Here is a 16,379-nt window from a genome sequence, read left to right on the forward strand (position 1 = left end):
AAGACATAAGTTATGATACCCGATTAAAAAGGGAAATGTGCAAATTATTTCCTTCATTCACCAATCTTAATATTGACGGAAGCTTCTAGAACATCATATAGCATCGAGCCCGATGTTAAAAAAAATCCATGCGATTATGCTGCACGAACATAAAAAAAAAGCTTTTGTGTGAATGGTCATTGAAATAATGGTAAATCATTGATAACACTATAAGTTTTGAATATATTTACATATCGAAAGACTATTACATATATGTAGTAGGTTTTCCTAATAAATTTATCGGTAAAATCCTCACTGAGAGCATAGTGGCAACGAACCCGAAGTACAATTTCACATCGTAATAAACTTGCTTACATGAAAAGAGAAAATTAATGAATAAGGTATTGTTCAAATACAATTAAAGCTGTAAATTTTTGTGCTTTAGTCCATACGTTTCAGTTCTTTTTTTCTGAATACAGTCTTTTGTATCAAATACTCGGCCTATTAATATAAAGGGCATTAAAAGCAACCCCCCCCCCTCCGAAAAAAAATCAATTTATTAATAAAATGTGCATTTTCGCTGCTTTTTTTCCTTTACAAAAATGAAATAAAAGCACCTGAAGAACAATATCCATAACTATAACATAGTATAACAGGTTTCACTATAAACGTCAATTAATGAAATAGTTATTTTTCAAGTTTTTACAAAAAAGGGGGGCGTACATCTACTTCATCCGGGATTTTGAACAAAGTATTTCTTCCTGCTATAAACCTGTAGGTTTTCAGTAAAAACTACAATATATATTATTGGAATTTTTCTTTCGGTTGTGGTATAAATTCAATTCCCCGCGCTTGCGCGGGATTTCATCTAGTTAATACTTATAAATTAACTAGATTTTGACCCGTGCGTGCACGGGTTGACATTGTTATGAATGCATCCATGTGCATATCGGACATTTACAAAATAGATACATCGACACATTCATATTGTAAGGTATTTTTGAAATAAACAATGAATGTTAATATAATTCTGTTTTTTTTTTTTTTTGTGTTTGTTTTGTTTTGTTTTTGTTTTTGTTTTTTTTAAATTGTTGCGTAACGGCGTAGCGCAGAATGGGTTTGACCACCAGTTAGCTATAAATCAAGTCTTGAGTTCGAATCACGCCGGAGCTTACATAAATTTCACCTTTCCAAACAAATTTAATAAAAGAAATTATGGATCGATGTTCATTGAAAATATGACAACAGTAAAGAGTTGAGCACACTGCTGATACATATCACGCAAGGTAATGAAAATGAAGAATTGTGCTAAGCTGGTATTTTTACACAATCAGTTATTAAAGTAAAGGTGTAAAAAATTTTGTAACAATTTTAACACTGCAGGTCTCAACTTTTTCAAAATATGACCTCAACAATAAAAGAGTTAAGCACTGCTAATACATATACTTTATATATACACAGGTAATAGATAGGTATATAATCTGTAAAAGACTGTCTGTTTTGATAAAAATTAATGTAATATCCTTGAATTGGTACATAGAAAAAGTAATAAAAATAGAAGCTTAATTGAGAAAAAATAAAAACAAATTGGTAATCTTCAAGTACCAATGATGTTTAAAATACATAAAACAAAAGACAGTATTCTTCCGATTTATCGGTATTAAAGGCCAAAAATTCGAGTCTATAATTTTTATATAGTAGTTATTGTAATTTTTGGCGGAAAAAGAATGCCTACTTCACTAAGATGTGATTCTAACTGGAGTTGTAACACCCCCCCCCCCTTCAGTTCCCCTCAAAAAAGCATAAAAGAAAGGAGGGATAAAATAAATCGGGGTAGTTACATTAATGTTGCTCCTACGATCATGAGCTTTTTGCCTCCGTTAAGATGGCCAGAGATATAAATAACATATAATAAATGTGTCTCCGAGATGGCGAATGATTACCCACGTGGCCACAATATCACATTTGTATGGATATAAACTCAGAAACGATTACGATAATACAAACATATAGACGTCAGAAGCAAATTGAAAGTGGGGTGGCTATTTGAAAGTGGGGCGGGGGGGGGACCAAACCAACGAAAAAAGGTAAGCCCCACTTTTCAATGCCTATATTATGCCTATCTTTGCAAAAAAAAGTGGGGGGGGGCTAAGCCCCCCTAGCCCCTCCCCCCCCCCCCGGTTCCGACGCCTATGACAAATACGTGTAAATTTTCATTGGAAATTTGCTATATATTCTGTTCATATACATTAATGATTTCTTATTAGAGAAATTATACAATAACAAATATATATCTACTTAGTATATACTTTTGTCTTCTCTGATTTGAACACACTCTCGACCAACGGGCTCATACATTCGTGTATAAGAGAGAAACGAACGACAACTCTGCAAGGGAGATTGATTTGAACACCGTGATTTAGCGTGAATGTAATGCGCACGCGCAAGATTGTAAAATCCAAAAAATCCAGATGATTTCCGGAATTTTTTGAGGAATTTTCGTTGATTATTAATTAGCGAAGCTTAATTGAGAAAAAATAAAAACAAATTGGTAATCTTCAAGTACCAATGATGTTTAAAATATATCAAATAAAAGATGGTACTCTTCCGATTTATCGGTATTAAAGGCCAAAAATTCGAGTCTATTATTTTAATATAGTAGTATAGATAAATTTTGCAAATAAACTCCGAAACGCCAGCACTAGAGTTCATACTTACTCCTCTAAGAATACACAAGGTATGAGGTGATGTCCGTAAACTATATTTAGATTTCACTGGCATAGTAATTATGGTAAATTTAATTAAGTCTACTTTCATTTTCGATAAACAGCCCTGAAATAGCAAAAAAGAGAGTAAGGTGGTGGTTCCGTTTGGCGGATCTATGTCACTGGCAAATTTTAATGAAACGGACAACAAGCAATCGTTTATTTATTTATTTCATAAAACTGAATTATTAAATCAAAACTTAATTTAAGTGATATAAAAGAAAGAAGTTGTGATAACCGATTAAAACGCAACATGTGCAAATCGTTTTCGTAACTCATCTTAATTTTGACGGAAATTTCTAGAACATCATATGGCATCAAGCTCGATGTTAAAAGGAAAAACGAGGCGATCATAAAAAAGCTTTGGTGTGAATGGGAATGGAAATAATGGTAAAGCAACAATTGATAACACTACAAGTTTTGAATATATTTTTATATCGAAAGTTGCGCTAATATATTTATCAGTAAAATGTGCATATTCGCCACTAAGAGCATCATGGCAACGAACCCGAAGTACAATTGGCATTTTGTGATGATCTTGCTTACAGGAAAAGAAAAAAAATCTAATTAATGAATATGGTATTGTTCAAATATAACTTAAGTTGTTAAAAATTAGTCCTTTAACCAATACATTTCATGGGTTTTCTTCTTTTTTTTCAAATTGTTTGTTTTGTTTTGTTTTTGTTTGTTTGTTTGTTGGTTGGTTTTTTTTCTGAATACAGTCTTTTGTATCAAACACTATGTCTAAACATACATGTAGGTGTTAGAAGCTAATTTTTACATAAATGTGCCGACTTTATCAGTAAAATGTGCATATTCGCTTCTTTTATCCTTGATGGAAATGGAATATGAGCACCAGAAGTACATTATCTATAACATAGTCTAACAGGTGTCAAAATAAACGTCAATTAATGAAGCTGTTATTTTTCAAGTTTTTACAAAAAAAGGAAAAGGAGGCGTATATCTACTGCTGCTCCGAAACTAACCGCAGATTTTGAACAAAGTATTTCTTCCTGCTATAAGCCTGTAACTAACTGTCAGTAAGAACTATAATATATACATTGTATGTTATTGAAATTGTTCTGTCAGTAGTGGTAAAAATTCAATTCCCTGCGCTTGCGCGGGATTTCATCTAGTCTATCATAAATAATTACATATTATGCAACTCTGAAGTGTATTATGTACGTATCATGTGCTTAAAATTGCTTGGTTTTAGTGATGTCATATAAAGCCCTCTGTTGATGAATACAGGAATTTCTTTATCATGCAAAGTATCATATCCAGGAAAGGAACTGTTGTAATGTCAGCTTATTACGTTTCTAAAATTACTGTCATCTTTTGCAAGAAGAAAAAAAAATTAAAAAAGAGACCTACGAAAATTAACTTTTCATTGTTGCATTAATACGCTTGTGCAACTCTATTAAGAGAATAAGATATTCGTTTATTTTTCAGATTTGGGCGTTATGAATAATCAATGTAGATCAAATCTAACAAGTACTTTTGGCAATGTATTCACGTCATCAGAGAGTATCGTTGACAACACTAGAAATTCAGAGGAAAGGGACCGTTTTATACCAGACTGGCGTTTGTGTGAGAATGGACAGATATGTGCAGTAGATATTTCGGGCAAATGCTATCTTTTCTGTCCTGTAAATTGTTCTTGTAAAGGTTTGATGCTAAATTGCTCTTCTGCAATAAATATACCGACTTACGCCATATCCCTCACACTGAATGATTTACAGCAAGAACAATTAAATTTCAGAGGACAGCACTTGAATTTAAGAAAAATTATAATTACCTCTTCCAGTATCGGTTTCTTACATATTGATAAAAATGTCAATTTGCGGGAACTTAAAGTTGAAAACTGTGAAATTACTAAAATGGCATTCATTGATGATGAAAAAAACTATTTGCGCTTATTAAATATTGTGAATAGCTCAATAGCAACCATAAAATTTTCTCAGAGATTTAATCATTATTTTGAATTGTATGTTCGAAATAGCTCGCTGAATTCGACGTCATCATTTCAGATTAGAAAGCTTTTGGGAAGCAAAGCAAATATAATAGAGAGTAAGGGTTTTCCGAATCTCATCAAAAGATTTCATCACCTGGTTGTTAACTTCAGTTTCTGCAATTTAACCGAACTACCAAATTTTTATGTCGAAACAATCACTTTCGATCTTCGTCAAAACAAGTTAAGGAATTGTAGCATTCTGTTTTTCACGCAAATTTTACACCTACAATATAATGAATTTGAATCAGTTAATGTATTTGTTGATACAAGGCAATCCGAGGCTCGCCTACAATACCTAGACCTTTCCTATAATAAAATTGGTAAGATAGGAAGAAACGATCTTGCACATTTACCTAATCTTCTCTATCTTAAGCTAAATAAAAATTTCATCGCATTTATTGACGAACACGCGTTTTCAAAAATGCCTAAACTTCTTCAATTGGAATTATCAAATAATCATTTACATTCCTTAAACAGAAATCATTTCTTGCGTCTTTCTAGTTTGCAATTCCTTGACCTTCAAAACAACAACTTGAATGTGGTAGAGGGATTGTTTGATGGTCTCGTTAGTATTCAGTTCCTGTCAGTGGATTACTTTACGTTATGTTGTGCCCAACCTAAAGTTAGGGGTAAGGTTCAGTGTTTGGCTCCAATAAACCGAGTTTCCTCATGCGAGAACTTAATTGACACACCATTTCTCGGTATCCTTATCTGGTACATAGCACTTTTGGCGGTGTTGGGAAACTCTCTTGCTACTTTTTATAGGTTGTATGTTCTGAGGAGGTCCCCCGTCTCATCATTTGTCATTTATTCCATTAATTTGGGTGTGGCAGACTTTCTGATGGGTGTGTATGTCTACATAATTGCGGGGGCTAACGTGACGTTCACTGGCCGTTATGGATATGCAGATAAGTGGTGGAGACATAGTCCACTCTGCACTTTGGCCGGTGTTATAGCCACTCTCTCTAGCGAAGCATCTGCTCTGTTTGTCCTTTTGATCACAATTGATAGAATTTACATCATAAGATTTCCATTTTCAAACATTAAGGGGAAAAAGTTAAGACCAAACCTTCTTTCCATCTTTGTGTGGTTCACTGCTATCCTTCTTGCTTCACTGCCTTTATTTGGAACTGATTACTTCGATGACTATTATTCGGGCTCTGGTATTTGTATCTCTTTACCTCTTTCTGTTCAGCGTAAAACGGCTTGGGAGTACTCTATGGCAGTCTTTGTTGGGGCCAACTTCTTGATCTTCGTAGCAATATTAGTAGGACAAATAGTAATATTTAGTGACGTGGTAAACGCCGGAAAACATCTGCAAATCAACAAGAGCACTGAAAAACGACGGGAGATTGCATTGGCTAAGACTTTGATTGCAGTAGCAGTGACAGACATGTTTTGTTGGATACCAATAGGAGTGATTGGTATGTATCTATAAAAAGTTATTGGTATGTATCTGTTAGGAGTGATTCGTGTGTATCTGTCAGAGTGATTGGTATGTATCTGTTAGGAGTGATTTGTATGTTTCTGTTAGATGTGATTGGTATGTATCTGTTAGGAGTGATCGGTATGTATCTGTTAGGAGTGATTGGTGTGTATCTGTTAGATGTGATTGGTATGTATCTGTAAGGAGTGATTGGTATGTATCTGTTAGAGTGATTGTTATGTATCTGTTAGGAGAGATTGGTATGTATCAGTAAAGAGTGATTGGTATGTATCTGTTAGGAGGGATTGGTATGTATCTGTTAGGAGAGATTGGTATGTATCTGTTAGGAGTGATTGGTATGTATCTGTTATGAGTGATTGGTATGTATCAGTTAGGAGTGATTGGTATGTATCTGTGAGAAGTGATTGGTATGTATCTGTTAGAGCGATTGTTATGTATCTGTTAGAGTGATTGGTATGTATCTGTTAGGAGTGGTTGGTATGTATCTGTTAGGAGTGATTGGTATGTATCTGTGAGAAGTGATTGATATGTATCTGTTAGAGTGATTGGTATGTAACTGTTAGGAGTGATTGGTACGTATCTGTTAGGAGTGATTGGTATGTATCTGTAAGAGTGATTGGTATGTTTCTGTTAGGAGTGATTGGGTATGTATCTCTTAGGAGTGATTGGTATGTATCTGTTAGGAGTGAGTGGTATGTATCTGTTAGGAGAGATTGGTATGTATCTGTTAGATGTGATTGGTATGTATCTGTTAGGAGTGAGTGGTATGTATTTGTTAGATGTGATTGGTATATATCTGTTAGATGTGATTGGTATGTATCTGTTAGGAGTGAGTGGTATGTATCTGTTAGGAATGGCTTGTGTGTATCTGTTAGGAATGATTGGTATGAATCTGTTAGGAGAGATTGGTATGTATCAGTAAAGAGTGTTTGGTATGTATCTGTTAGGATGGACTGATATGTCTCTGTTAGGAGTGATTGGTATATATCTGTGAAGAATGATTGGTATGTATCTGTAAGGAGTAATTGGTATGTATCTGTTAGGAGTAATTGGTATGTATCAGTAAGGAGTAATTGGTATGTATCAGTAAGGAGTAATTGGTATGTATCTGTAAGGAGTAATTGGTATGTATCTGTTAGGAATGATTGGTATGTATCTGTTAGGAGTGATTGGTTTGTATCTGTTAGGAGTGATTGGTATGAATCTATAAAGAGTTATTGGTATGTATCTGTTAGGAGTGATGGCTATGTATCTGTAAGTAGTGATTGGTGTGTATCTGTTAGAGTGATTTGTATGTATCTATAAGGAGTGATTGGTATGTATCTGTTAGGAGTGATTGGTATGTATCTGTTAGGAGTGATTGGTATGTATCTGTTAGAGTGATTGGTATATCAGTGTTCCAGCTAGGATCTGAAAATGGAGGGGACTTTTTTGCCACGTATACCGTTTGTCACGGTATATATTTTATAATATATCTGTTAGAGTGATTGGTATGTATCTGTTAGGAAAGAATAGTATGTATTTATTAGGAGTGATTGTTATGTGTCTGTTAGAGTGATTGGTATGTATCTGTAAGAGTGATTAGTATGTCTCTATTAGGAGTGAGTGGTATGTATCTGTTAGGAAAGAATGGTATGTATCTGTTAGGAGTGATTGGTATGTATCTGTTAGGAGTGATTGGTATGTATCTGTTAGAGTGATTGGTATGTATCTGTAAGGAGTGATTGGTATGTGTCTATTAGAGTGATTGATATGTATCTGTTAGAGTGATTGGTATGTATCTGTTAGGAGTGAGTGTTATGTATCTATTAGGAGTGATTGGTATGTATCTATTAGGAGTGATTGGTATGTATCAGTTAGGAGAGATTGATATGTATCTGTAAGGAGTGATTGGTATGTATCTGTTAGAGTGATTAGTATGTATCTGTTAGGAGTGATTAGTATTTATCTGTTAGAGTGATTGGTATGTATCTATAAGGAGTGATCGGTATGTATCTGTTAGGAGTGATTGGTATGTATCTGTTAGAGTGATTGGTATGTATCTGTTAGAGTGATTGGTATGTATCTTTTAAGATTGATTGGTAAATAACTGTTAGGAGTGATTGGTTTGTATTCGTTAGGAGGGATTGGTATGTGTCTGACGTTAAGAAAAGAAGACAGCAGCTACGTATTGCTTAAGCAATGAATCATTATTTTTTGAGAGATGTAGTCTCATAGCTGCAACGGTTTGTGCAAACAAATTGTGTAACGCACGTTATTATACCCCACGGTACAAGTTGTGGGGTAATCTCCTATGCAGAGTTGTCGTTCGTTCCTCTCTCAGACACCTCTGCAATGGGCTCGCGTCAAGATTTTTGACATAACGTAAAAAACATAACATTTCAAGGATTATTTCAAATTTAACCAATAGTTTTAGATCTATTTAGTAAATATCTATCTTTAAAGACTATCATTAGCTCAGACATAAATTATAATGAATTTTAAAAAACTGCACTATTTCTTGTGCTTATCACTGTGATATACGTGAGCCAACACAGAGGTGAATGTATGAGCCGATGGTAGAGAGTGGTTGTGGGGGTATAATACTTTTGACCAGTCCGTCAGCCAGTCAGTCCTGTTTTGTTTTTTGGTGTGTTTTTTTTTTTTGTCAGCGCAACTCCTCATAAACCGCTGCACAGAATTTGATCAAATGTTGTAGATATTTAGGACACAATGTGTAGATGTGCATATTACTAGGAAATTCCGATTTCTTTATTTTTTCTGGGAATTTCGGCACTTTTAATCTTAGATTTTTTGCCAAATCTTGAATATAGAGATGAACAGTTTGTCAGCGCAACTCCTCTTTAACCGCTGCACAGAATTTGGTCAAACTTTGCAGATATTTAGTACACAGTGTGTAGATGTACATATTACCAGGAAATTCCGATTCCTTTATTTTTTCTGGGAATTTCGGCACTTTTCAACTTAGATTTTTGGCCATATCTTGAATATAGAGATGAACAGTTGTCAGCGCAACTCCTCTTTAACCACTGCACAGAATTTGGTCAAACTTTGCAGATATTTAGCACACTGTGTGTAGATGTGCATATTACCAGGAAATTCCGATTCCATTATTTTTGCCCTAAAAGTTTTCCTATTATTGAAGAAACTTTCTAGCTAGGTATAAGGAAATCCACTGATATCAGCTTTTGTAATGAAATTTTATGTGAAATATTTTATGACCTTAAAAGACCCCTATTGATTTTGAGATCAAACTATTAATGATTTAATACACACACACACACCCTCACACACACACACAATCTTGGATGGTTCTCATCCCCCCTCTCCCTCAAATTGACGCTTTGCCTTAAATAATTGCATAAGTACAGTATATAAACAAATTCTTGTGACTACATCATAATTTTGTTTCCATTAATTATTTGAATGTGTAAATTGTCATGTGTTGGACATTGACTTACACTCGTTAACAAATCGAAATCACTGAGGAATTTAAATAACAGTTTGTCAGCATAACTCCTGCACTGAATTTCCTGAAACTTTGTAGGTATTTCAGACATAATGTATAGATATGTATATTACTAAGAAATTTTGATTCCATTATTTCAGCCCAATTAAATTTGTAACATACAAAGATTTGAATGTCCTTATATGCAAGAAGTTTTGATGTGATGATTTTTTGCTGCAAGTAATGCCCCTTTTTTGAATTATACTGTGTATTTAAAATGCACTGTGTCATTCATTACGTGTTGCATTGTCGAGTTTTAGGGGAGCGTGGGATATGTGAGCTTGCTCAATTTTTTCTTTCATTGCGTTATGAAAATGTGATTTATATTTCAAAATCCCTGTATTATATTTCGGTAAGTTACAATTAATGGAAGAGCCGTTGCAACAGCTTCTGTTCAATGTAAGCCTGAATTTTGATTTTCGCTTATGACGTTGCACTTCCACGGCGTTCAACGTTTGTGACGTCAAAATAAAACGCATACTTTAACCTTTTGACCCCCTGTCCATGTTATGGTGTTTTGAATGCCGTAGCTTTCCTCACACTTTACAGGAGGAATACATTTGGAATGTAAATATAATATTTTGTACTTTCAGTTTTTCTTTAAAGGCTGGTTGTACATGATAGTTTATTTCAGTTTTTCTCAGGATGATTTTTTTAAAATATTTTTTTAAGAAGCTGTTAAAATTATATCCCCCGTGTTTCAGGCCTGCTGACGTTCCTAGGTGTTGATGTCACCTCAAAGGTCTATGCCTGGGTGGTGGTGGTGGTTTTACCTATAAATTCGGCACTGAATCCCCTAATCTACACATTTTCTGCCATAATAAGATTAGGAAGAAATAAGGTATTATTATTTTTAAGGAAGAAGAACAGAAGTATGATTTCTTTTGCTTTTGTTTGTGTGTATGTTTTATTTATTGACAAATAAATATTAAGTATTTCGAGTCATTCAATCCGTTTTTTTTTTCTTGCCGTTCAATCTTTCATTGTGATAAAGACCTATTTTTGCTTTTCTAGATGCGATTGAAATCAGAGAAATGTCAGAATTGGAAAACACAAGATGAATTCACACTGGAAGAAAAAGCTGAGGTACACCTGATATTAATTTCTGCCGAGAATTTATTTATAAATGGAAAATTTTCTTTACACTAATTTCAACCTTATGTACGCAATTACATTGACAGAAAATTTTGGTGATTAGGAATTAGTTTTCCCCACTGTATTAAAATTAAAAACTGTGTCTTAATTCGGACTTAAATGATATCGATAAGGTTGTATAAAAGCGTTGATGAATGGGGGATGTTTGGTTTTTTTGTTTGTTTGTTTTTTTTTTAATTTTTTTATTTATTTATTTTTGGGTTGCATTTTTTTTTGTTCAGTTGGATTTTCTTTATATATTGCAAGAAAATCGGTTATGAAATTACATCAAATTTGTATTGTATAAAGTATTATCTCTGTTTTAAATTTTTTAAAATGCTATATTAGCATCACCGATTCATTTGTTTTAACAGGTAAATCATGGAGCTGAAAAAGATGCAGAGATTTTCAAAGAAAGCTAGACAGTGAAAAAATGACGTACACGTGAAAAGCATGATGATTAGTAGTCTGAAACGCATTTCATTTAACGTCAACGTTAAATCGGAATTGGAGTGGTTATAAGTTTTTATTACTTATAAACTCTCTTTGCTATTCTATCTGTTACGTACTCGTGTCTTGTTTGCATCTCCATTTAATTAACAAAGTGATATTTGTTTTATCTATATTTTATTTCACATCAACTGACATTCTACTAGTACTATTAAAAAAGAACCAAAAAAAAAAATAATGAATACTCTCTTTAACTCTAAAATTAGTGGTTGACCAAAAAGAGCAATTTTCTTATTCATTTTGAATATTAATTATAACCCTTTGGACACGTTGTATGCTGAACTACGACAATGGAATTGTCAAAGAGAGCAACGTTGGATTGACCCTCGATTCAGGCTTAGCTAGCTTTCGTATAGATACTTTAAACAGTTAAAGTGCATTAATGTTTTCAGAAAATAGGCAAAATTCTAGTTTCCCTTAATCAGACCTAATTTTTTTTTCTACTTTGTATCAGGAAATAAACAGAAGGTTTTAGACGCTGGATTGGACTATCGCGCCATCGAGGATTTGGTCGCGATAACGGTGGTGCGATAACGATGATGCAATGCTGCGATAGCGCGATAACGATGATGTAATGGGGGATGGCACGATGGAGCGATAGCACTATGACGCGATAATAGGATGGCGATAACACGATGGTGCAATGACGATGAAGCGATGCTTCCTATCGCCCCATCGTTCTATGGTACTTTTGCATCATCGTCATCTCGCTATCGTACTGTTGCGTCTTCGTCATTGAAGCATGTAGCTGCAGAACTGTAGCGTCATGGTTTTATATATATATAAGTCTTTGACCATAACGCTACAGATCCCGTAATGCAAATATGGTGCAATGTACGGCGCAAGATCTTCTGTGCACGGTTAGGGAGAATTTTTCCACTTTCCAGCATTGGTCAATCAACTGCCTTTCACTCCCTAATTCCAGAGATATTCTTTAACCAACCTGTATATTTTATCCACCTCCTGACACTTTATAGTTGTCTCTACAGACCAATAAACTCGCTTGTTTTGAATTTTTTTGTCGGATGGCAGAAAATTCAAAACAAACGAGTTTATTGGTCTGTAAAGACGACTATAAAGGGTTAAATTAGGAGGTGGAATGTTCAAGTAATCGCCGTTTTAAGTTTACAAAAATGCATCGAGTCACAAATTGATTACTTCTACATCAATAAACTTGCCTCAATTCAAAGTAGTCTATTTCTGTATCTGTTGCTATGAATGAAAGCAATGAGCGCCTTTGCATAAGCAAATGCAAATCACTGATATTGACAGTTAGACTCTCAATCTCAGTGTGACGAAATCCTTTTCATGTCCAGCTCACGTGATCAAGGTTTGACAATGGAGCATGAGTTTCAAAAGGCGAGAGAGAGAGAGACTAAGAGTCTAAAAGATGCAAAATAAGAAAAGTATAACATTTTTTTTAAAGGAAGGGTTATTAAAATCTAATGATATGAAGATTAGAAACTGAGTAGGAATTGGGTGCAATGTCTAAGCGGCACACCAATAGGTACCCCCCTTTCCTCTACTGTTAAGAAACCAACCCACTCCCCAGAATTTTCCCTAAATTATAGGCCAGTAGAACACGGGGGGTCGGGAGGCACTTTATTCTGAGTATAGTCTTTTTTTGTTATAGTTTAAATATGTGAATTTTCATTTAGATGCTGGTGACCCCCTCCCCTCACTTTTTGTTGTAAGGTCGAATAGAGGCGAATTCCAACATTAAAAATAGTACCAAAATGTTAGAATAGAGGAAGGTTGGCTCAATCATTACAAAAAGCTTGTTGCCTAGCTGACGCCACGTGCGTCAGGCAGTACATGTATAAGGATCAATTTTTCCATGGTCCGAAACTAAGCGATCATACTTCGTATGCTAGCTTTTGTGCAAGCTGATAGACATCGGAATTTGTTGCCTGCATTTTAACAAATACGGTTTGCAGAAGAAAGAATCATATTGCTGCTGTAAAATAATGATGTGTTTACTTCCTTCAGTTTTTTAGTTGTTTTTTTTTTTTTTTTTTTTTTTTTTTTTTTGGCATGCACCTGTTTATTCTTTGCGATTCTTTATACGGACATGTCCGTGGAACATTTTTTCTGCGTTTCTAACCATTTGTCTTCTACGAAAGGGGTGAGACAATCATTTCGCGCCAAATGTCACAAGTAAATTATCTGCACGCCTTTTTCTTGGATTGTTCTATTGAATGGGTGTGATAACTTCTATGGAAATAAATATTGTTCTTTTAATCTGATTCTTAAGCTTCAGTTTTTTTTATTAACTGCAAATTTTATCTCATTTTTTAAATAACACATTGTATTTAGGCAGGCAACACTAAAGCAATGGATTTGCTGATTATTTTTACTATTTTGTTTCCCGGTTATCCCATAAGAGGACTAGTCCAATTATAATCAAACTCCCACCACCTGGTAAATGGGACATCCCCTGTCCATCCAGTCTGTTTTCCTCCTTTCATTTAATATTACAAAATAATGTACGTTACAATATTAGCTTTTTAAAAAGCTTAAAAAGTCAGCCAGTAGCATATTATTCCATGCTTTGTGATGAACAAGAATTTCCTTTGATACAATGACAAGAGTGTAGGCCAGTACCCGTAAATGAATGGGCTTCACTGCCGTAAGATTCTAAGTAAAGAATCAGCAAAAGGAAGAAGACATTATAATCTGTGCTGGTTTTAATTTCATAAAAAAGCACGCTGCATGTATTGTAGAAGAAATGAGAAAGGTCCTGAAATTGATTGAAAAGTAAAACTGTAAAAGATTTTAGAATTGTACATTAAGATGTATTTTAAACTCATTCATAATATATGGTAAGACCATCATCGCAAGTGAGTTTCGTACGGGGGGGGGGGGGGGTATTAGTTTCTTGTTTTGCTCTAGCTATAAAGTGTACTGGCCATTTACTTTGCGTTGTAGAGCAGCATTGAAGCATTTTTGCCTCAAACACTTCAAGACAACTTTCCTAGTTAAAAATGTTTGCAATTTACTTTGTCGTCGAGAACGACGGAGAACAGACTAATCTATAAATAGAGGCCGTCTAATCAATCTATCATTGACCAGAGAGTTTGCACGAAGAAGCGCGCCCTCTGGTAAGTGAGTATGAATTTCTTTAGAACGACTCGTCTAACTATTTTCCCCAGAATTCAAATCTACGCAAGCGCACTTACAGTTTCCTCCCAGCTTAACTAGTCAGCCCGTGGGCTAAGTAATAAATGACCAAACAGTGGCATGTCTTAGATATTCATATTTGGTTCTGACATTTGAGAAAGTCAATGGTACTCTTGTGTAATGAAGTATATATCGGAACTATGTCGTTCTTTGATGACGGAAACGTTTAGCACTTCTCTTGCTTACTGTATACGCTCCATAGATATTGATTGATCTATTGTTGATTTCGTTACGGTCAATGACTTTAGGCTACATATATGTTATAATTCGTTTTCATTTTATTACAGTATGTAGAGATGGGCGGAACCTTTCCATAGACATTTATTATGAAGCATGATTATATTGTCAACACATTTTGAGTTTGTTATCTCAAAATGTTATTTGATTTGATTTTTTCCTTACTTTTCCCTTACTTTTCATTGTAAATAATGGTAATGTCTACATTTTTATTTTTTTCTTGATGTGTGTTTATTTTGCAACACATCTCCTTTGATATAATAAAACATGCCATTAAGGAGGGATTCTTCTCATATTTCTAGTATTTAAAAATCAATGAATTTTTTACAGAATCAAGAAGACAATATTACTAAGTGTTGGTATCAGTTAGATTAAATTTGACCGTTTTAAATTAGAGGCAAGGTCAGGTCAAGGTCATTACCTTTTCCCTAGACATTAAGAATAAAAAATTACTTTTGCCAATCATGCGATGCCTACTTCTATTTCAATAGATTAAATGTTTTTCTTTTTGCATAGAGATATTACCGTATAGGGTCTATAAGATGATATTATCAAATTGACATAAATAATTTAACTAAAATGGATATTGGATAATCTGAATTTTCTCTATTTTTCAAAAAATTTAAGGATATTATAGTTATTTTTATATGCTTTTCTATATTTAATTTTTTCTTATTTTCACATATAGTAGAGATGTCACATACATGTAAAGATACAAAATGATATAAAAACTAAAAGTTTTGATCGTTTACTAAGAGAGAAAAAACACTTTTTACAGATTTTTGGCTCAAATCTGTACTTAGATTGGAAGCTTTTAAAAGCTAACATAATTGTAGTTTGTTTGGAAAATCATATTTATTTGACATATTTTAAAACTTTAGTCCCTTATTATTAATTTAACTTACATTTAAAAATTTCTTCAAGTCTTTGATTGTGTAAAAATTATAACTAAATTCATTGTTCTATAATAATTTTGAGAGGCAGAAAAGAAGACATTTTCATACGCCGCCATTCCGCCAAAAATATAGTCCCCCTTCTTAATTTCAAACTCAGTTTAGCATTTCTATTTAAATTTGTACAATTATGATGAGAAAAGAAAAATATGATCTTTTGAATCTCTTACATCTAAATATATAAAGCATATAAGCAAATATACTTTGAATATTTCATCTAGTCAGAAACCAGAATCCGTCCTTAATGTACGCAGATTATAAAAATCAAATCCAAGGGAGTGTAGATACTGATATGTTATCTTATTGTTTGAAATCTTTAGATCTGAAATTTATTGACTTGGTACATGTACATGTATGTACATGCATTTCTATATATATTTTTTGTCGATGCAATTAATTTTTCAAGAATTTAATTTAATCAACAAAAAAGTCCAGATTCAGTTTGAGCTATTAAAAAGCGGAATTAAACATCTGTAAACATTTTAATGTTTGTTGCAAATCTACAAAAAGTACAAATAGGATACTGTAGGGGTTATTTCTCTTGAGACTGTTTTTCTACAAATCTCGAAAATTTGTAAATCTTCATTTTCATAGACAAGTTTTATTCATAAGATATTATGTTTCTTTTATTTAATTCAACCTAGGTTTCGGA

General features: G+C 33.7%; 1 protein-coding gene across 1 annotated transcript; it reads left to right on the forward strand.

Moving 5' to 3' along the window:
• The first annotated feature begins 4,624 nt into the window (after nt 1–4,624).
• On the forward strand, nt 4,625–11,339 carry LOC133181468 (G-protein coupled receptor GRL101-like). Its single transcript, XM_061315963.1, has 4 exons — nt 4,625–6,182; nt 10,418–10,554; nt 10,728–10,799; nt 11,222–11,339. Exons 1-4 carry the CDS (start codon nt 4,625–4,627, stop codon nt 11,267–11,269), a joined length of 1,815 nt encoding a protein of 604 aa, XP_061171947.1. The 3' UTR covers nt 11,270–11,339.
• The last annotated feature ends 5,040 nt before the right edge of the window (nt 11,340–16,379 follow it).

The sequence above is a fragment of the Saccostrea echinata genome, unplaced genomic scaffold, assembly GCF_033153115.1.
Source record: "Saccostrea echinata isolate AGI-Se365-2 ecotype Australia unplaced genomic scaffold, CSIRO_AGI_Sech_v1 ptg000001l, whole genome shotgun sequence".
NCBI classification, from domain to species: domain Eukaryota; kingdom Metazoa; phylum Mollusca; class Bivalvia; order Ostreida; family Ostreidae; genus Saccostrea; species Saccostrea echinata.